This window comes from Dipodomys merriami, unplaced genomic scaffold (assembly GCF_024711535.1).
Source record: "Dipodomys merriami isolate MVZ:Mamm:240054 unplaced genomic scaffold, mDipMer1.0.p SCAF_3, whole genome shotgun sequence".
NCBI classification, from domain to species: Eukaryota; Metazoa; Chordata; class Mammalia; order Rodentia; family Heteromyidae; genus Dipodomys; species Dipodomys merriami.
In genome coordinates this window covers 15,099,652-15,121,883 of record NW_027204492.1, presented here as the reverse complement: position 1 = coordinate 15,121,883, position 22,232 = coordinate 15,099,652, and the positions used below count along the sequence as shown (strand labels likewise).

The 22,232-nt window shown below is 37.8% G+C and overlaps 1 protein-coding gene across 15 annotated transcripts in view; it reads right to left on the bottom strand.

Moving 5' to 3' along the window:
• Positions 1-9,811: 9,811 nt before the first annotated feature.
• Positions 9,812-22,232, bottom strand: part of Pabir2 (PABIR family member 2) — a 29,282-nt gene continuing 16,861 nt past the window's right edge. For 8 of the 15 annotated variants that reach the window (XM_070039687.1, XM_070039688.1, XM_070039689.1 and 5 more), the window contains exon 9: positions 9,812-12,429. In XM_070039687.1, the coding sequence (XP_069895788.1) occupies positions 12,285-12,429 (145 nt within the window). In that variant the 3' untranslated portion in view covers positions 9,812-12,284. The remainder of the gene's footprint in view (positions 12,430-22,232) is intronic. The other 7 variants (XM_070039696.1, XM_070039697.1, XM_070039698.1 and 4 more) reach the window with 2 other exon arrangements.

The window sequence follows — 22,232 nt, the reverse complement described above, 5'->3', positions numbered from 1 at the left end:
TCCAACAGTGTTCTTTCCGTTGAGAAGTGTTTTTGCTATTTGGGGTCTTTTATTGTTCCATATGAATTTTTGGATTGCCTCTTCTATTTCCTTGAAGAATGAGGGTGGAATTTTGATTGGTATTGCGTTGAATTTGTAGATAGCCTTGGGAAGTATTGCCATTTTCACGATGTTAATCTTGCCAATCCAGGAGCATGGGAGGTTTTGCCATTTTTTAAGTTCTGTGTTGATTTCCTTTTTCAAGATTTTAAAGTTTTCATCTATTTACCATAGCTAAGATATGGAACCAACCCAGAAGCCCCTCAGTAGATGAATGGATCAAGAAAATGTGGTATATATACACAATGGAATTCTATGCCTCCATCAGAAAGAATGACATCTCCCCATTTGTTAGGAAATGGAAAGGCTTGGAAAAAATTATATTAAGTGAAGTAAGCCAGGCCCAAAGAAACATAGGTCCCATGGTTTCCCTTATTTGCAATATCTAGTATAGGTATGAGTCAAGCGGAAAAGATCAGATAATGTGATGTTAGGAAAACGAACCCTTAAATATGTATTTTAATGTTTTCGTTTCTTTCATGCATGTGTTTCTAACGCATTTATAAGATTATTTCTTTGTTGCTTTGTATGTCCCTCCCCCACAGTGTAACCCCCGCTTTCACTTTATTTGATGTCAGTATAACATGTGGAGGAGAGGGGGACAAACAAGTCGTTTAAGGATTCAGGTGGACCTGTTGTAACAAGGAGAATTACAAAATGTCATGTCAAAGCAAGCTTTACAATGTCGGAGTGGGGGGGGAGGGGGGTATGATTGGGTGGGGGGGAGGGGGGAGGCTGGGAAGGGAGGTGAAGGGTAAACAAAGGAGGAGGCTGCAATGCTTGGTAAGAAATGTATGCATTATCCTGCCAATGTAATTGTAACCCCTCTGTACAGTATGTTCTCAAATAAAATAAAATTAAAAAAAAAAAGGCTCAAAAACAGCACCCAGGCCCTGAGTTCAAGCTCTAGGACTGTCACACACACACACATACACACACACACACACACACACACACACACACACACACACACACACACACACACACACACACACACACACACACTATTCAAATGCTGTCAGGCCCTGGTGGCTCATGCCTGTAATCTTAGTTACTCAGGTTGAAAGCCAGCCTGGGCAGGAAACTCTGTGAGACTCTTATCTCTACTTAAGTACCTCAAACCTGGAAGGAGTGGTGACTCAAGTGGTAGAGTACTAGCCTTGAACAAAGCTCAAGAACTGTGCTAAGGCCTTGAGTTTAAGCCTCAGGAATGAAACTGGCACTTGTGTGTGTGCACTCACGCATGAACACGTGCACACACACATTAAAATGTGTATGCAATGCACACACTATCCCTATAAAAACATGCCAGAAGCTAACTACATTAGTTGCTTCTAAGGAAAGATCTAATGGGACTGGACATCGAGGATAGGAGGAAGAGTAACTTTCCCCCATATTCCCTTTTTACTGGTTTTTTGTTTTTACACTGAATTTGTCTTACCTTTTTTTTTTTTTTTTTGCCAGTCATAGTGCCTGAAGTTTGGGCCTGGGCACTGTCCCTCAGCTCTTCAGCTCAAGACTAGTGCTCTACCACTTGAGCCACAGTGCCAGTTCTGGCTTTTTCTGCTTATGTGGTGCTGAGGAATTGAACCCAGGGCCTCATGCATGCAAGGCAAGCACTCTACCACTGAGCCACCTTCCCAGCCCCTTGTCTTATTTAAAGAAAAATAATGAATAAAATGCATAGTCTTTTTTTTAATTTCGAAAATACCTTACAGAGGGGTTACAATTACATGGGCAAGGTAATGAGTACATTTCTTATCAAGCATTGTTGTCTCCTCCTTTGTTAAAATGCATAGTCTTTGACCCAGCCACTTATCACTTCTGAGAATCCCTTTTAGCTGGGCATAGTCCTGGATATCTGTAATCCTAGCTACACTGACGTAGGAGTATCACAAGTTTGAGGCCACATCTTGATTGACATAGTGAGACTCATTTCACAAAAAGGTAATGTTTCTTACAGAAACAAAAGTATACATGTAAGAACATTTACTTGTATACACAAATAAATTATAAAAACCTAAATTGCAAAATGAAAATAATGTATAGATGTTAAAATCAAACTCAGAATCCTTCACTTAGTTCAATAAAGAATGTTCTAGAATTCTTTTTTTGGGCCAGTGTCAGGATTTGAATTCAGGGCCTTACCCTTGCTTGATTTTCTTGCTCACTTGGCACTCTAACACTTGAGCCACAAGTCAATTCTGGCTTTTTGTTATTTTGGAGATGGAGTTGGCCTTTTCTGTCCAGGCTAGTTTCAAATCATGTTCTTCTAGACCTCAGACTCCTGAGTAGCTAGTATTACAAGCCACCTGTACCTAGCTTAATATTCTAGAACTCTTGAAGCAGTCTCTTATGCTCATTTCTAGCTATTGACTCTTTTTAATCTTTTTTTTGTGGGGGAGGGGGTCTGTTCATGGGGCCTGAACTCAGGACCTGGGCGCTGTCCCTCAGCTCTTCAGCTCAACGCTAGCGCTCTACCACTTGAGCCACAGCGCCACTTCCGGCTTTTTTCTTTTTGCTTATGTGGTGCTGAGGAATCGAACCCAGGGCCTGAGGCATGCAAGGCAAGCGCTCTACCACTGAGCCACCTTCCCAGCTCCAATCTTTTTTTTTTTGTTATTGTAAATGTGTTGTACACAGGGATTACAGTTACATAAGTCAGGTATTGAGAACATTTCTTTTTGAACAACATCACCTCTTCTTTTGCTCTCTCCCAATTTTTCCTTATCAATGCCCCTCCCCCACAAGTTATATAGTTCATTTTCAATATAGTGTCTAATAAGTATCAGTGCTCCATTTGTTCACCCTTTGTCCCGCTATTTCTGTGCTCCTTCATACCCTTTCCCAAACAGAAAAACTTACATACATGATAAAAAGTACAGGGGAAAAAACAGCAACAAAGAAATAAAAAGGCAAACTAACAAAAAAATAAAACCACTCTTGTTTCCTTTTCTTGGAGTTCATTTCGATAAAAATCATTTTATATGATCATATTCCCATAACTATTGATACTTTGGGATCCTCTCAAGAATATTCTCCTTTGGTCTCACTGGGAATGTCTAAAGTCTCATGATTTATTATGTCCAAGTGTATTTTTTTGTCATTTACCATCCAGTGTGTTTACTTGTAGATTTACAGGCACATTCTAGTTATCTCAAGTGAGGGAAACCATGCAGCCTGTGTTGCTTTGGGTCTGGCTTATTTTACTTAATGTAATTTTTCCAACTCTCTATTTCCTTATGGATGGTACAATATTATTCTTTCTGATGGAAGCATAGAATTCCATTGTGAATATATACTCCATTTTCTTGATCCATTCATCTGCTCAGGGGCATCTGGGTTGATTCCAAGCTATTGACTCTTCATTAATGAAACAAACGGAATACAATCACTTAGCTATCACTTAAGTTACACAGAAAATCCCAGAACTCTTTAAGCGCCCCCTAATGCCCATTTGTATCATTCACCTCTCCAGGAAAGACCACAAATTGGAAAACAAAAAACAAAAAAAACAGAAAACTAATTATCACCCAGATCACAAAGAAAATTCCAGAACTCACAGAGTCATTCATTCTTTAGCAATTATCACAAATTGAATATGCCCTAATAATGGTAATCCAAATCACACAGAACATTCCATACAACATGTAATCTCTAGTACGTCAAGCTTGTTTTCCTGTGTATGTTACACTTCTAAAATGCTTTCAGCCAGGTGTGGTGGCACAGGCCTGTAACCCCAGCACTTGGAAGGATCCCTGAGTTCCAGGCCAATGAGGTCTACATAATGTTTGAGGCTAGTTAATATTACCTAGCAATACTCTGCCTCAAAAAATGTTTTAAAATGCTCATGAAGAACTCCCACAAATATGTTAGTATTTTGTATAGACAATTTAGTATACAAGTTAAACTATCACATGATGGAAGGCAAGACTGATGACATGAGGATTTTTATTTGAATACTTTCATAAGATTTGAACTTTTTATCATGAGTTGCTTTACCTTGATAATTCCAAAATAAGGAATTAGAAATTTTGGTATTGTTATTCTTTTTTTTTTTTTTTTTTTGGTCCGGTCGTGGGGCCTGAACTCTGGGCCTGGGCGCTGTCCCTCAGCTCTTCAGCTCAAGGCTAGCGCTCTACCACTTGAGCCACAGTGCCACTTCTGGCTTTTTTCTTTTTTGCTTATGTGGTGCTGAGGAATTGAACCCAGAGCCTCAGGCATGCAAGGCAAGCGCTCTACCACTGAGCCATCTTCCCAGCCCCGGAATTAGAAATTTTGAAACAGAGTCTTGCTACATAGTTCAGGCTGGCCTTGAACTCATAATCCTTCTGTCTCAGCCTCCCAAGTGCTGAGAGTAATGTATCTGGGCCATCATCTGGGGCACAAACCCTAGAATTCTTCACCCTTCATGGTCAAACCAGCTTCCTTGCCACCCTATGCTGCACAATCTAGGAAGGAGATTGTAAATGCCATTAGGACAGAGTCAAATAGATGAACACCTCACTAGGGAGGGCTCTCTCAGTTGTGTTAAACTAAAATTTTCTTTTGCCCAAAGCCACAGGCCTTAAGGACTCAGACTAGAATCTTCTTTCTTTGAGGGGTTTATTCTGAATTTAGCTGGACTTCAGGGAATTAGGCAAGCAATCCAGGCCTGACCAGCTTCTTAGGTCCCTTTTCCCTCAGCCCCATCAAAGTTCCCTCTTGGCCTTGATGATATGAGGCAGTCTTCTCAGAAGTTAAAAGAAGGGTACCACAGACTCTTACCACACATCACAGGAAGAAGAAAGTAAAATGGAAGGGGAAAAACAAGTCATTTAAATAGGGATACAGGTGGACCCATTGCAACAATGAGAAGTACAAGTCGTTATGTCGAAAACAAACTTTACAACTTTGGTTGGGCAGGGGGAGGATGGGAATGGATGGGAAGGGGAAACAAAGGAGGAGGCTACAATGCTTGATAAGAAATGTACTCATTACCTTGCCCATGTAATTGTAACCCCTCTGTACGGTATTTTCACAATAAAAAATGTTAATATAAAAAATAAAATATCTATTGAAGCTCAAAAAAAAAAAAAAGAATCCAAACACGAACCCCAAAAGAATGTTCCACACAGATTCAACAGCTTTTAACTTCTTCACAGTTCCATACACCAATGTGACCCATCCAATATTTTTCTGGTTTGAACTTCTTAGTATGTATTTTACTTTGAAGATTTTGGCCATATCTAAATATCACTCATCCTCTAGTGTCTTTCAGGTTTCTTTCAATTAATTCATTTTTTTCTTTGCTGTATTTATTTTTTCAATGTATGGATTTTAAAATATGATTTGCTGAATTTATTATAATGGAAAACTTCATCTCACCAGCACAAATGACAAAGAAACAGTATCACATGTCGCAGACAAAGTAAATATTAGATATATATGAAGAAATATTACCTAAGGGGAGAACTCCTTCACAAAGACTTCTCATGCAAGTTTTCCCAAAAAATGTTTGGAAGATGAGGCTTGATGCTCCTACTAGAAGTTAGAACAGAGGGTTTATACCTCCCAGGTTTTCTTTCAGCTTCTCCTATAGGTTAACATTTCCCTGTGATTTTTCTCTCAGCTTCTCCTATAGGTTAGAGTGATATTCTTTCAGCTCCCTCTATAGGATAGAGTATGGAGTTCTTGTCAACAATATTTTATTGAGTGACTATTCTATTTCCCATACAAGGCTAGCTGCTGGGGATCTAGAAGAAAAATTGGGGGAAAATTATCTAGTAATTGAGCAACAGTTTGGAAAGAAGATGAAAAGGAATTAGACATAAACTATATATGCTAATAGTCTACTTTTGAAAAGCCCTGTTTATCCAAGCCATTACAAGTTAACTTTTGTTTATTCCACCTCAATGAAAGTACACTTATGAAGAAGTGTCACAGAGACTTTCTAATTATCAGTTGTAAAAGGAAATGAATGCTCAGTCCCCCCAATGGACCTGTGCAATACTCCTTCCTTAGCTTCACTGGTATGACTACTTTCTGCAGTTTCTCTCTTACCTCTCTTGTCATCTTATCCCTTCTTCAGCCTGATCCCTGAATGTTGATACTTATCACAATTTCCCCCTTTGCCTTCTCCTTACAACCTCCCTGAGTAAAACCACAAGCACAACTTCCACTGACAGAAGCTAAGACTCTGATTCCCTCTCTAGCTTCATTTGTTATATTGGTGTGTGACTTGTATTTCTATAAAAGTAGTTTGGTCTCTTCTGGTACATGTCCTAGTTCCCTCTCATTGCTCCATCCACCCCAAGTTTTTATTTCAGAATCAGGCTGTGAATCTTCTGAGGAACATTCCAGGATCACAGGACTGGCTCTCCCTATGTGCTCCCAACAGCTTCTAATTACAGCTTCTTTTTGTATTTTGTGTTTTTTCCCCTTTTTTGTGGTACTTAGACTTGAGCTAAGGGCCTTAATCATACTTATTAGATAAGCACTTTATTACTTGAGCCACACCCCAGATCTTTTCTGGTATTTTAAAATAGGGTCTTCCCTGCAGCCCAGGCTGACCTCAAACCCCCAATCTTTTTGCTTCAGCCTCCTGAGTGTTGGGATTTTAGGTGTGTGCCACCATCACATCTGGCTCTAATCAGTGCTTCTAATGATCTACTATGCTTATATCCCTGAACACACAGACTTAATGTGCATGTATTGTTCCCAGCACTGGGCTCAATAAATATGTGACAAATATAGCAAATATTTAGCTAGGTATGGCAAAGCATATCATACCTGTAATCCCAGCACTTTGGAAGCAGAGGCAGTAGGACTGCAAGTCCTGGGCTTGCCTATGCTATATAGTAAGACCATATTTCAAAAAGAAAAAGAAAAACACAAAAAAGAAAATCCTGAGTTATAAACAAAACAGAAGAAAAGAGGCTTAGAAGTGGTGGGGAGGACCAGGAATAGTTAAAATATGTAATTAATACTCTCTCCCTGTTTCTCTTCTGACTAGAGAATGCCCATGCAGCAGGGCAGCAGGCTCAGACCCAAGAAGTGGTCAGGACTGAGAAGACAGTGCAGGTGGTAGCTGGAAGGATAAGAAACTGGTTATATGTGAGAAAGGAATAATTACATTAGGATGAAGGAAACAAAGCTTCTATCAGACAAAAAAATGTACCATTGAATTAGGGTTTTTTTTTGTGGTGCTTGGGTTTGAAGTCAGGACCTCATGTTTGCTGCACAGACACTTAACCACTTGTGCAACACTTCCAGTCTTTTATTTTTCATTAGTAAGACAGAGTCTTGCTATCTAGTCCAAGCTAGACTTGAATTCCCAATCTTTCACCCACAGTTTCCTAAGCTAGAATTACATGCATGTACCACTATGCCAGGCAGAACCATGATATTTAATAAACAGATATAAATTTGTATATGCATATCTATATATATGTATATACATACTTACATGGTGTATGCATTTTTTCAGGCATGCAGAAGTTTTTAAACAATGATGCCACAGTAGCAAATCAACCATACCTTGGCTGAATTTTTAAACTGTTGTTTGTTTTCAGGTACTGGCAATTTAACTCAGGGCCTCTCATTTCCTAGGCAAGCACTCTAACATATAAACAGCATGAATCTGAGATACCCTGTTAGAAAGCTTAAAAAAGAAAGAAAAAGAAAAAAACCCAAGAACTAATGAGGATATGTCAAAAGGACACTGGAGTGAGCTTAGACAACTCTCACCATAAAACTCAAATATCCAAACAATCATTGTAATCCTGGACCATGGCTTGAGTGGTAGAGTGCTTGACAGGCAACTGTAAGGCCCCGAGTTCAAGCCCCAATAATGCCCCAAATAAAATATGTGATAAAATAATAAACAAAATATATGATTTTGTTATTATAACAAAATAATTATGACAATAGGTTAAAACCCACCACTAAAACAAGGGCTGATGGTCCATGCAGATGGAAATAAATGGTAGATAAGTCTTTACAGTTGAATAACAACTAATAAATGTAGAAGGATGGAATTAATCACCATTAGGTGACCAGCAAAATACTGTAAGGCAAGAAAGATCAATGGATAGTAAAAGTTGTGAGAAAAAAAATGAGGAAAGAAGCTATTTATATAATATATAGTTCCAAAGTGGCTACACAAAATATTTTATTAATTCATATAGAAGACTAACTGAGCAGTGGAGAAATACGGTGCATACTATCTTAAATACAAGACCAAGGTTACCATCACTAATGACAGGACAAAGTGACACCATCAAATTCTTGACATGAGTCACTGAAAACATAGATTCACTTCTGTGATATTTCTACCTCAAATGCATAACCTAAACTTAATGAGTAGAAAACAATAGGCAAACCCGAGCTAATAGGATTTTACAAAATAGCTGAAATTGGAGGCATTATTCAGTCTAGCAAATGCCAAATCCCTGAGTTGTTCCCCAGTACTACTAAAAAAAGCTAATGAATTTTTTTTAAAGACAGACAATGGCTGATACTTTTTTAACAATGTGAAAATCACAAAAGGCAAGGAAAGAAAACAAGGGATTTTCAGATGGAAGATTAAATACACATAATAACTAAGTGTAAAATAGGCATCTGGAAGAAATGTTGGTCAAGAAAGCATGTTTTACTTTCTTTTGCTAAAGAATGATTGGATCTCAGGCAAAACTGGAAAGGCAGATGAAATGGCAGTTTTGTAGCAATATCAGTTTCCTAATTTTGATAGTTGTAATGTGGTTCTATAGAATGTCATTGTCTTTAGGTAATTAGACTGAAACATTTCAGGGGAATGGAGTATAACATGTGCAAGTTATTCTAAGATGGCTCAGAACTTATTCTCAGATGGCACACACACACACACACACACACACACAGGCACACAGGCACACAGAGAAAGAATAAAACAAATATACTTAAATAGTAACAATTAGGGACCCTCAGTGCAGAACACATAGGACTTCTTTGGGCTATGCTTGCAACTATTTGCAAGGATGAAATTATTTCAGAAAAAAACTATTTTAAAGAACAGTAGTCTTTTTTTAAAAAAAAAAAACAGAAAATAAAATGGAGTGTTTGTAAATTGAGCCTTTTTTTTTCTTACTCGCCCCCATCTTGTTCTAAAAATAAGTTAGAGAGGCTTTACAAATATGTAAAAAATGGCAAGATAAAATAATTTGAGGGTTGAGTGTGTGGCTCAAGTGGTAAGAAATATGCAATGACCCTGGCAAAAATCAAACTTCCATACTTGCACCAATTTTCAAGTACAAGTGTATAATATACTTAATAAGTTTTTGTCTGGAAATATTTTAGCATTGCGTCAAAGGGAATATGAAGCTGGTTTATTTAAATAAAAATAAATTAAATATACAAAATAGATAAAAATAAAAATAAATAAAATAAATAAATCTAAAGGAAGAAAAACACAGGAAGGAAAAGGCTGCAATAATTAGTACAGGAAAGCCTACAAAGAACTGATTGGTGAACCTATGTATTCCAACTCCAGGAAGATTGTGAAATTGTACAACAGACTCTAAAAAATTGGACAGATTATGTGGACAGGCAATAACAATGAGTTCTTTTGTGTGCTTGATACCCTTGTACTCAAAACTTTTTGCATTAGACAAAGAATGGAGCCAGAAAACAATCATCAATAAGAACAATAGAGACTTTCAAAAACACTAATTTTTATGTATGCATATATATTTTATTAAATTTTCACTCTACAGTAGTTACACATAAGGCTGATTATTTCACAAAACTTTCTATTATCCCAAAAGCAGTTATCATAAAACAGTGATTATATAAGTTTCAAGCAAAAACATTACCTATAGGAGCTTCATATCATTTCTTAATACTTATTTTAAATAGAAGTTTGAAGTAACACAATATTAGAATAGGAAGAGGGAAGTTTATAACCACTTTTCAAATATTAGTCTCTATATAAAAATAAAGGGATACTGTCAACAAAGCTTATATGTGGGTTAGTATATCTATGTGGACTTATTTGAAAGCAATCCCTGCACAAGCTTCACTTTCTACACCATTTAAACAATAAAAACTAAAAATGACCCTTGGGAAACAATAAAGTGAATCATCCTGCTTCTAAGTTCTCATACCACTGGAACAATTTCAATTTCCTGCCCTAGTTTTCCCTAACAGTGAATTTCGAAAACAAATTTAAAAGTCATCATGTTTCAGAGGTTATTTCTTAGCAGTCCTAAATTAGAACTCAAAAGTGTCCCTTTAAGGCAAAAAAAGACAGTAGAGTGAAGGTGGACAAATCTCTTGAAAGACAAAAACCCTCTATTATTGTTACAGAGGCAAAAACATCTGAAAATAGTTTTTTTGTTTTTTTTTTACAAATAGAATAGATATACTGGATACTACCAAAGAAGTTTGTCTTTAAAATGGCACATGAGAGGACAAGTTTCCTAATAGATACATATATGTTAGATGTGAAGGATTATGAACTTTGCACTGGGAAAACAACATGAGACCTAATGGCTGTTAGGGTGATGATTACAATATGAATAACACAACTGACTGCAACAGAACTACTGAAAGTTAAGTGCTACTCTCTAATGATTGAAAGAGAAGTTTCCATTCAAGCTGTACACAATCACTAGTCTGTGCGTGCCTTCAAAGCGCATCCTCTTCCTTTAAATCTAAGGATCTTTCCTTCAAAAAACACAAATGCAGTGGTTTTCCTTTTCTTACATTCACTTAAAAATGGAATATTATGGTCCTAGTGGGTATGTGTGCATATTAAATGCAATCCATCATGTCTGAACAGTAAGTCTATTGCAACAGATGCTTTAGAGAGTGTAATAAATAATAAATAGCATAACAACAGATCACTCGCAGATTTCTTAAATACCTTAGTCAGGAGTTTTCTCTGGGAAAATGAAAGAACACGTGGTACCTCATACTTTTAGCATATATACTACAGCTCACACAGCTTCTTAAAAACAGGATGCATAATATTATCTTTTTTGGCTCCTACAAGCTTCCTTGCAGATATTAAGCTACTCTCTATAAGGCAGAAGAATAAGAGCTGCCTCTGGCAGCAACACAATAATCAAAACACAAATTACCACATGACAAAACAAACCCAATGACAAAAAGGAATCAGAAAAAAAGTAGCAAGCAAAATAGTATGTGGCAATCATATACATAAAGCCTCCTTTTCCACACTACCTTATAACAGACATCCCTTAGAGCACAATAATGGACCACAGGCACCTAAACCACCATAACACCACCAAAGACACTGACAGCTCCATGGATGCTCACTTTTGTACACAGTGGTTTGGGGTGTAAATAACATTATTCGTTCATTTGTAGATGCTCCACACATCTGGTCAAGGCAGGAATTTCTTCTCCTTGATAACACCACCTAGAAATATCAACAATATTTTATATATTCCTTACAGCAATAGATTTGGGGAGAGAAATTGCAACTGTGGAAGCAAAGTTCTAAGAACTTTGCAAAGACTAATGCAGGCATCTTGTAAGTCCATTTACATTCTCAACACTAAAGCCAATCTTCAAGCAAAGAAGCAATAATGATAGTAATGGAAACGGTTATGTTTCTTTCCCTCTGTGAGAAATGGCAAGTAAGCAGCCCAAACAGGAAAGGGAAACAAAATAATGTACTTTAAGCTGATGCAGAAAAAACTAAAATTTAATATAATCAAAAGCAGTTTGTGTATTACCATGAAATGAAAGAGACTAGAAAGTATGTAGTCAACAAAGAACAAAAAAAAATCTCTCAAGCAAGATAATTTCTGATCAACTCTTTCATATCACTGCTGGAGAAAGAGCTATTATTATTGTCGTTATAGATAATACACATTTGTGCCTCCCTTGAATATTTAGACTAAAAAGTAGGTGCTCTTTGAGGCACAAAGTAAAAAAATCCTCTAAGCACATCAAAAGTGAATACTGACATTTAGTCATCAAATACAAAATGAGATCAGCAAAAAGTAGACATTAGTAAAGTCACTACACTTGTAAAATTAAACTTTCCAGGAAAGAGATGCCAAAATAATAATAATAAGAGCATGGCAATGGCTGACATCTGTCAAACTTCAATCCTCATTATGGATCAAAGTTCTCTGTGTTCCTCACTGTTTTAAGTGGGAAACAGCAGCTAAAACACTGAATCAGAAATCGTTAGGTCACTTGGGTGAGAGATCATCCATCAAGATGGGCGAAGAGCATGGATTGGAGCATGCTACTGAAGACTCTGCGGGAGCGCTGACTGAAGCCAGTGAGTCTGAGGATAAGCCACTGCTGCTACTACTGCCATCCAAAATATCTGAACTGAAGACAAAGTAAAAAGAATTATAAGCAAATGCATCCATTAAGGGTAAACATAACATGCAATGATATGGTTTCAAGGACTCACACATTGGTAGAGCATTTGTAAATAATAATTAAAAAAAGCATAAAAGCAATAGCAATGAACTACATAATGTACTATATTGAAATACCTGGGAAAGAATAGTCTCAGAAACCCAGAGTAAGACTCTCAAAGTCCTGCATTATTTGTGTCCCCCGGGAGACACCAGACTGTCCAACAAACAGTAAGCATTTCTCTTAATATTGCCTTATGCTAACTTTATGCTCAAGAGATTTCTATCTTATTTATCATCTTATTTTCCCATCAGGCTTGGAGTAAGAAGAATGGTTAGTTACTGAGGTACCCATTCTCTGGCTAGCTGAAACATACCACCAAGCATACTGCGTCATAATTCCTCTTCTCCAGAACAAAGTCTTTCAACTGCCCAACAGTTGACTACTTGCTCACTTCCAAGAAGCCTTCAATTCAGAGCTGCTCCTCTATTTACATACATTTTACATTCTTCTCATTTTATGAATTTCTTACACCATTAACTTTCTCACTGCTTTCAAATCCCAAAGATCTCTCTACTATCTTTGAAAGACTTCTTTTCTTAGACCCCTTCCATTTACGCACTCATTAAGTTTCTTAAATGAATGCTTTTTACCCACAGTCCCAATACCCTCACGTCAATGGCCTCTTTAATCTCAACAACTGACTTCTGTTCCCATCTTTCCACTAAAACTTACCTGGGCATAAAGTGCCTCTATAACCAAGCCCAGGAATACCTTGTCCATTGAGCTCAGACACTCAGTGCTCCCAACAATCAAGCTGGCCTGCCTCATAAATCTGGTTTCACACTTAAGGTGCGAAACTCAAGGCCTTTGCAAATTGGCATCAAGTTGCCTTTCTGGTTTTGATTCCCAGTGATCTAACATACAAGATCTATGTTCTACAGTTGGCCTGAATTTACTCATTCACTTATTCTAATATTTACTAAATGCCTGCCAAGTGCAGGAAGTCTGCTGAGACTAGAAGGACAACAGTGTGAAGGACAGACATGGTCCCTGTCCTGATTGAATTTACAGGACAGTGGAGGAGACAAAACATTGGAATAATAATGCTAATAAATAGATCATTACAATTTGTGATCTAAGTCATAAAGAAAAATAAAAGAGGCTGTGAGAGTCTAACATGTGGGTAACCAAAAGACAGGTTCCTGAGAAATGAGATTTATGCTGTGATCAGAATGAGTAGGCATTCACTAGGTTTGTGAGGAAGCAAGGGTAGTTCTAGGAATCAAAAGCAGGCAAATGTGTAGTACAGGGAGGAAAAACACAGTGAGAGACAAAGCTGGAGAAGTAGTCAAGCAGTTTAAGAATTTACACAGGCAAATTTTTCATTTTTGGAAATGGAAAAAAAAGCATAAATTGGAGAAGAACTTAGGAATCAGCAAGTATGGGTCCTAGCCTAATTTTGGTCACGAGCTCCTTTGCAGAAACCTATCCTGATCTAATATGCTCTAAATCTAAATGTTAAATCTTATGTTATTTTAGTTTCCAAGTTAATATATTTCTAATGTTAAATAACCCGTGATACATATAGAAATCTCTACACGCTAGCTACACTATCCTCATGAAATACAACTTTCCCCCCTTCTGCTTCTCTGCTCTTTTCTTTTAAAAAATAGCATTTCTTTCTTTTCCTGCAGTTCAAGGGATAGAACTCAGGGTCTCACACATGCTAGGTAAGAACTTTATCACTGAGGTACACCCCCAGCCCCCAAATGTCATTTATTTCTATTGACTGTGCATTGTTTAGGTGGAGACAGACTATAAATAGGCTTTGGAAAAGTTATATTCCACACTCCTTCTTCACTATGCTCCCTGCTGTCAAATGCATCATTAATAATACCACTGTTAAGTAAGAAGTTTGGAAAATTTATCTGGCTCTGATATTTGTTCAACCAAATGGCTAAAAAGGTCTAAAATATGAATTATTCAAACTACTGAAAGTTGCATAGATAATCCAAGACACTAGAAAATCAAAAAACCTTTCTATTTACCTTTGGAACATAGGTGCTTTTTCCTCCTGCACCTTTTGCCTAAACTAATATTAAAATGAACTTACTTTCCTAAAGCACATACTGGTTGGGCAGCAGCAAGACATTCTCTATGTTACTTGGCAAGGAAAAAGAACAGGCTTAGATTAAAATTTGGCTATCATGTAGATAATCTGAATTAAAGAATTCCTTTTTCCAACCACCAGACTTCTGGTGACCCCCTGGGTTGAAAAATTCCATTTGTAATAAGATCTGCTTGCTTGGGTGAATCCTATATTCACTCTAAAATACGATATGTGGTATAATTTTTTTCTCCTAAGACTGTTGATTGCTTGAAGAGGAAGAAAAACGGACAGGAATGCTACCAATTAGAAAAAATGAACTTGAAAATATTATATCAGAATGTCTGTTATTACATATAAATGTATATTATTTTTGTTCTAACAGAAATAGAGCATACTTACATTTAGTATCCAATTAAAATTCAGAACTTAGGAAAACTTTAAGTAGACATTTGTACTAAACTAAAATCTAGTTTCTTTTGTAATTTATCTGCCAGGTTGACACATGGTAATAAAGCAGACTACATGTCACAAATCACCCCATTATTACAACCCTATAAAGCAAGACTTATGTTCGTGTGTGTGTGTGTGTGTGTGTGTGTGTGTGTGTGTGTGTGTGTGTGTGTGTGTGTGTGTGTCTGCATGTTGGTCCTGGGGCTTTAACTCAGGGCCTAGACTGTGTCTCTGAGCTTTTGTGCCCAAGACTAGCACTCTACCAGGTCAGCCACAGCTCCATTTTTTGGCTTTTTGGTGGTTAATTAGAGATAAGAGTCTTATGGACTTTCCTTCACCAGGCTGGTTTTAAACCATGATCCTCAGATCTCAGCCTCCTGAGTAGCTAGGATTACAGGCATGAGTCACCAGCACACAACTAAAATTTATGCATATTTTTAATCCACAAAGAGATCACCATAGTTTTCACAGTGATCACTACTAAACATCTCCAAACAACAAACTATGGTCCAATTTGACTTTTTTTGTTTTGCTTAAGCTCTGACAGAGGTGCTAATGAGCCATACCAAGACCTAGACAATTCACACCAGACATGAGTACCTGAATCAAAAGTGAACTACTTCATTCAAGCCAAGGAAGCACTAATGAAACCTCACAATTAAAAGTGCTATGACTGAAAACAGTATCCTCAGTTTAGGAAAATCAAAGGTGAAAGTATAAGCTAGCATTTAAACATTCTAAGGATAAAGCAACAACAAAACTCAGACATCCAGTATGACTCATGCTACAACCGCATCTGGATGAGCCATGTTTTACCTTGTTCACTGAATAAGCTGAGTTGTATCAGATTAAGGCCAGACAGGCAAATGCACTATAAACTAGCCACAGTCCTATTAAATCCAGGGCAGATTTTAGTATCAGGTACATCTGTGGGGCATCTCCACACCCCTTGTTAAGGCCTGAACTGATACATGAGGCTCTCCATTTCTACTACCTTGCCTAAGCATTATCTTCTCAAATAACCTCTAATGTTGATTTATTTTGCAATATTTGGTATTGAACCCCAAAGCTCTGACCACAAGAGACAAGAAAACTCATGGGAGAAAATTTCCTTTTATGTAGAACAAACATCACTTAACCTTTTATTTGATGTATTATAATGCAGATATATACAATTCTATTCCCAATAGAATGAGGAACAGAGTAAGAGTTCCTTGATATGGAAAAAGAATCAAAGTACCACACAAGGTACACTTCTGAGTTATGCTCAAACTTTTGAAGTTTACAAGGACAAAATGCAAAGACATAACTCCGGTATTGTAGTTCTTCCTCAGATCTAATTGGCAATCATCTCAGATTTTTAATTTAGTAAAAGAAAATGAAAATAAGAATTATTTTCCACTGGCAAACTCCAAGTGGATCCATATTCATATTTCAAGTTTAGTTTTTTCTTCAGAGATGTCAGATTTTCAAGATTATTATCTAGTACATAAACGTTAACGGTTGTAAAACCTATCCTTTTCTTTGTGATGTGGGGCAGGGAATAAATATAAAGATTAGAATGATGAAATAACTACTACTAATGACTGGATCCTTTATCTGCTCTCTAAAAGGTAGCATAAAAATGGTTTCCTTACTTTTGTTAACAAGTACATTGCCGTCTTAGCAATAGAAGCCAAACACAGCCAGTTCCTATCTCTGTCCCATTTTGATTTTGATAAATGAAACTGCACTTGAGAAGAAAAATTTCTGCACTAAAAGCCTAACTTGTACTTCAAATCTCTTCACTATAGACATATCACCATCCTAGTATAGAAGGTACCCGAAAAGTCTTTGTATAATTTTAAGCTTTAATAACCTCAGAAGAACCGATCCTACAAACCAACTAAAAACATTATTTAAAAGTTTACTTCACTACCTGGGCACCGGTGGCTCACGCCTGTAATCCTAGCTACTCAGGAGGCTGAGATCTGAGGATCGCAGTTCAAATCCATCCCGAGCAGTAAAGTCCATGAGACTCTTTTTTTTAAAATTTTTTTATTTTTTTTATTGTGAACATACTGTACAGAGGGGTTACAATTACATGGGCAAGATAATGAGTACATTTCTTATCAAGCATTGCAGCCTCCTCCTTTGTTTACCCTTTACATCCCTTCCCAGCCTCCCCCCCCCCACCCTCCATGAGACTCTTATCTCCAATAAACCACTAGAAAACTGGAAGTGGTGCTGTGGCTCAAGTCGTAGAGTGCTCATCTTGAGCTGAAGAGCACAAAAAAGACCAACCCAAAAAAAAAGTTTATTTCACTATCTTTTTATTTTCATTTTTGAGATGGGGTCTTGTTATGTTGCCAAGGCTGAACCTGAAAGTGGGTTCTGGGAATCCTTCTGCCTCAGTCTCCCATGCGCACTACAGGTATGTACCATAGCATCTGGGAAGTACTCTTTTGAACACAAATTTTGTGAATTTTGAGAAATAAATTTCTCTATCACAGGAGACTTGGGCCATGAATAAGGCAAATGCCTTCTATGTGGGGCAATAGCTTTTCATGTTTAAAGAGTCAAAGTTTCTGTCAGGTGCCAGTGGCTCATGCGGGGCACCAGTGGCTCACATTTGTAATTCTGGCTACTCAGAAGAGTGAGATATGAGTATCACAGTTCAAAGCCACCCCAGTCAGGAACGTATGAGACTCTCATCTCCAATTCAGCAGCAAAAAAAAAAATCAAAAATTGGAGCTGTGGCTCAAGTGGCAAAGCATTACCCTTGATCAAAAAAGCTCAGGGACAGCACCCAGGCCCTGAGTTGAAGCCCCAGACAATGTTAGAATAAATCTTGGTGTGTATTATTTTTGTGGTCCTGGGAATGTAATCCAGGGCCTTATATGTATCAAGTGTATACTCCACCACAGAAAGATACCACCAGCCCCTCACCCTCAGCTTGGCAAAATGCTGTTGACATTTACTTAACTTGGTCACTTGGTCAGTAACCGGATAAGCAAACCTATTTAGAATCATGTGCCTATAATCAAACACACTTTGCCATAAAACTGATACGTAGATCGCACCAAGTATAGTGTTTCACCCACTAGTCCTCTTGATAAGCTTCAGGCATTGCTCTTTGATACCGTCTACATACCTGGAAAAGCACTATATACCAAAATTAGCACAGTTACTAAGGACCCACAGAGATGAGGGCAAAAACAGAGTTTGGGACTGAAAAATAGCTGGAGCAATCAACAAGGCATCTGCTCCAACATTCCAGCAGTACTGGTCAATGAGTGTAATAAACATAAATAAGCCTGTGACTTGTTGATCAACTAGATTGTACAGGCTATCTTACACAAAATCACCATCAAGTGATTTGAGCAGAAGGAATCGTCAACCTATATATCTTATAAAGAGGTTCATATACTTCTTCCATTTATGGGAGTGCTAAAACTTAGGTAACAAAAATGTTCTGAAAAATATTATATCAGTTTCTAGTACATGGGTACAAAGCAAGCTGACTGGAACAGACTGAAAGATTTCCCAAGTCTTCTTAGTTAGACACACACACACACACACACACACACACACACACACACACACACACACACACACACACACACACACACACACACTAGTTGACTGGAACAGACTGAAAGATTTCCCAAGTCTTCTTAGTTAGACACACACACACACACACACACACACACACACACACACACACACACACACACACACACACACACACACACACACACACACACACACACACTAGTTAACTTTCTCAGAAAATACTGAAGGCCCTTAAGTCAGAGCTCTAAACTAGGATGAGTAAGACTACCAGTTGTGTGATTAGACCATAATAATCAGGAACTGAGCCAGGCGTTGGTGGCTAGCACCAGTAATCCTAGCTACTCAGGAGGCTGAAATCTGAGGATCATGGTTGAAAGCCAGCCCAGGCAGGAAAGTCCATGAGACTCTTATCTCCAATAAACCAGTACAAAACTAGAAGTGGCTCAAGTTGTAAAGCATTTGCCTTGAGCTGAAGAGCTGAGTGATAGCACCCAGGCCCAGAGTTCAAGCTCTATGACTGACCGGAAAAAAAAAAAAGAATCAGGAACTGTTGCATATAAAAATACAAACTTTGGGCTGGGAAGGTGGCTCAGTGTTACATTGCTTGCCTAGCATGCATGAGGCCCTGGGTTCGATTCCTCAGCAACACATAAGCAGAAAAAAAAGCCAGAAGTGGTGCTGTGACTCAAGTGGTAGAGCGCTAGCCTGGAGCTGAAGAGCTAAGGGACAACGCCCAGGCCCAGAGTTCAGGCTCCACAACCAGATCCCCCCCCCCAAAAAAAAATACAAACTTAAGAAGGGGTGGGTTAGGAGGGATGGGTGACAATGTTATCAGACACTTTGTATTTATATACTGTTTTGTAGAATGGGAACTTCTTCATACAACTACTTAAACATAATAAAAAATTTAAAAATATATAAACTTAGCTGAGTGCCAGTGGCTCATGCCTGTTATCCCAGCTAATAAAGAGGCTAAGATCTGAACTTCAAAGCCAACCCAGGAAGGAAGTCTGTGAGACTTTATTTATCCAATTAAGCACCAAAAAAGCTGGAAGTAGACCTATGGTTCAAGCTAGCCTTGAATAAAAAAGCTCATGGAAAGTGCCCAGGCCCTGAGTTAAAGCCCTAGGACCTGTACCGCCCCCCCCCCAAAAAGTAACTTTAAGCCAGGAATGGTAGAGCATACACAGATGTGGCATCAACACTCAGGAGGCAAAGACAAAAGGTTCATGAGCTTGAGGGCAGCTGGGGCTACATAATGAATTTGAGGCAGACTCTATCTAAAAAAAACACAACAACAACAACAAAAAACACATTTTGTCATTTTCCTTCCCCTCCCCAAATTAGAAAAATGTATTGATATCCCTCCAGCACTGTTCTTTCTGCTAAGGATTGTTTTGCTATTCAGGATCTTTTATTATTCCATGTAAATTTTTGGATTGCTTCTATTTCCTTGAAGAATGAGGCTGGGATATTGACAGGTATCACACTGAATTTGTAGAGAGCCTTTGAAAGTATTGCCATTTTCATGATGTTAATCCTCCCAATCCAGGAGCATGGGAGGTTTTTCTACTTCCTTAGTTCTGCTTTAATTTCCTTTTTCATGATTTTAAAGTTTTCATCATAGAGGTCCTTCACTTCTTTTAAGTTAACTCCTATAGGTCCCATGGTTTCTCTTATCTGCAATAACTAGTATATGTCTAGGACAAGCAGAAGAGGTCAAAAGCTATGTACATATGACCATATAAGATGATGCTAAGCGAAATGAACCCCAAGACAGGGACACAAGAGGTTTTATCTTTGTTGCTGTTCTTTTTAATGTACTATGTGATTTCTTTTTGTTTCTTTGTATGTTCTTCCCCCATGGTACAACCCCTGTTCTCATTGTATTTGATTCTGGTGCCCTGAATCTTGTATACACATTTTTCTAATTTGGGGAGGGGAAGGGAAATAACAAAATGATGAAATAAGGATACAGGATGACCCATTGTAACAATGAGATGTACAAGACAGTATGTTGAAAACAAACTTTACAACTTTGCGGGGGGAAGGGTTAAGAGAGGGGAGGAAGAGTTGGGGAGGTGGGGAGGAAAGGGATGGTAGGGGAAAATTAAGGAAGGTGTAACAATGTTCAATAGGAAACGGACTCATTACCTTGCTCATGTAACTGTAACCCCTCTATACAGTATCTTTACAATAAAAAATATATTATGAAAAAAAGAAAAATGTATATACAAAATGCAGGGCACCAGAATCAAATACAGTGAAAACAGGGGTTATACCATGGGGGAAGAACATAGAAAAGAAACAAAAAAATGACATAGTACATTATAAGTACATTTATAAACAACAGCAAGAAAGATAAAACCTCTGTGTCCCTATCTTGGGGTTCATTTTGCTTAGCATCATCTTATATGGTCATACAACTTCAGGGGGGGAGTTAAAGAGGTGGGGAGGGAAGGAATGGTAGGGGGAAAAACAAAGGAGGAGGATGGTAGGGGAAAATTAAGGAGGGTGTAACAATGTTCGATATGAAATGTACTCATTGCCTTACTCATGTAATTGTAACCCTTCTGTACAGTACCTTTACAGTAATATACATATATATATATATATATATATATATATATATAGAGAGAGAGAGAGAGAGAGAGAGAGAGAGAGAGAGAGAGTAATAAAAAAGCCAAAGAAATGAGACTTTAACATTGTGATGGGACACCTCAAGATTCTGAAAAAAATTGTATCATCATGCCATTTATAGAATAGAAATATGCCCTAAAGGTTTATATGCTAAACACGTATTTCCCAGCTAGTGGCACTATTTGAGAAGGTGGTAGGAACTTTGGAAGTTGGGGCTTCCCCTGAGGAAGTAGGTCAGAGAGACATGCCCTTGAAGGTCAAACCTACTCCCTTCCCTTGCTCTACTTCCTGACTACCATGATACTAGCTGCTCTGCTCTGCTGTGCTATACCTTTGCTGTCAGGATAGACTGAAATCTCTGAAACTTTAAACAAAACAAATACTTTCCCCTCTTAAATTGTTTATTTCTATTATTGGGTCACAGTAATGAAAAATTCCAATTGATACAAAATATTGGTACCAGAGAAATTTCATTGCTGTTGTAACTACCTGATCATATGGATTTTAAGTATTTGGAACTGGCCTGTGAGAGGAATTTGGAAATTTGGATATATGAGCTAAAAAATGTTCTAGAATACTATAAGCAGAGTTTTAATAGTTGATTCAGGTCAGAGTTCAGAAGATTATAATGCCAATAGAACTGTGGACAATATTCATAAGGTCTCATATAGAAACAAGACTCTATTGGAAATCAGACTAGAAACCATTTATGTATGTTTTGGCAAAGAAACGTTTGTCCATGTCCTGAGACTTTGTGGAAGACTGAGTTTAAAGGCAATAAACAAATGAGTCTGGTGAAGGAAGTTTCAAGACAGTCTGGCATTCAGTTGCAGCAGTTACTAAGAGCTGTTTTGAGCCAAGTTTACAGAGAAAATTGGGAGCAAAAAGCAGAAGAAAAAGTTGTAGTTTGATCAGAAAATCCTGTGTAAAGTTGGCATTAAAGGAAGGTAAGGTTGTGGAAGAGAGCAACACCATTAAAAAGAAGTCAAGGATATTTCATTAGCATAGTAGG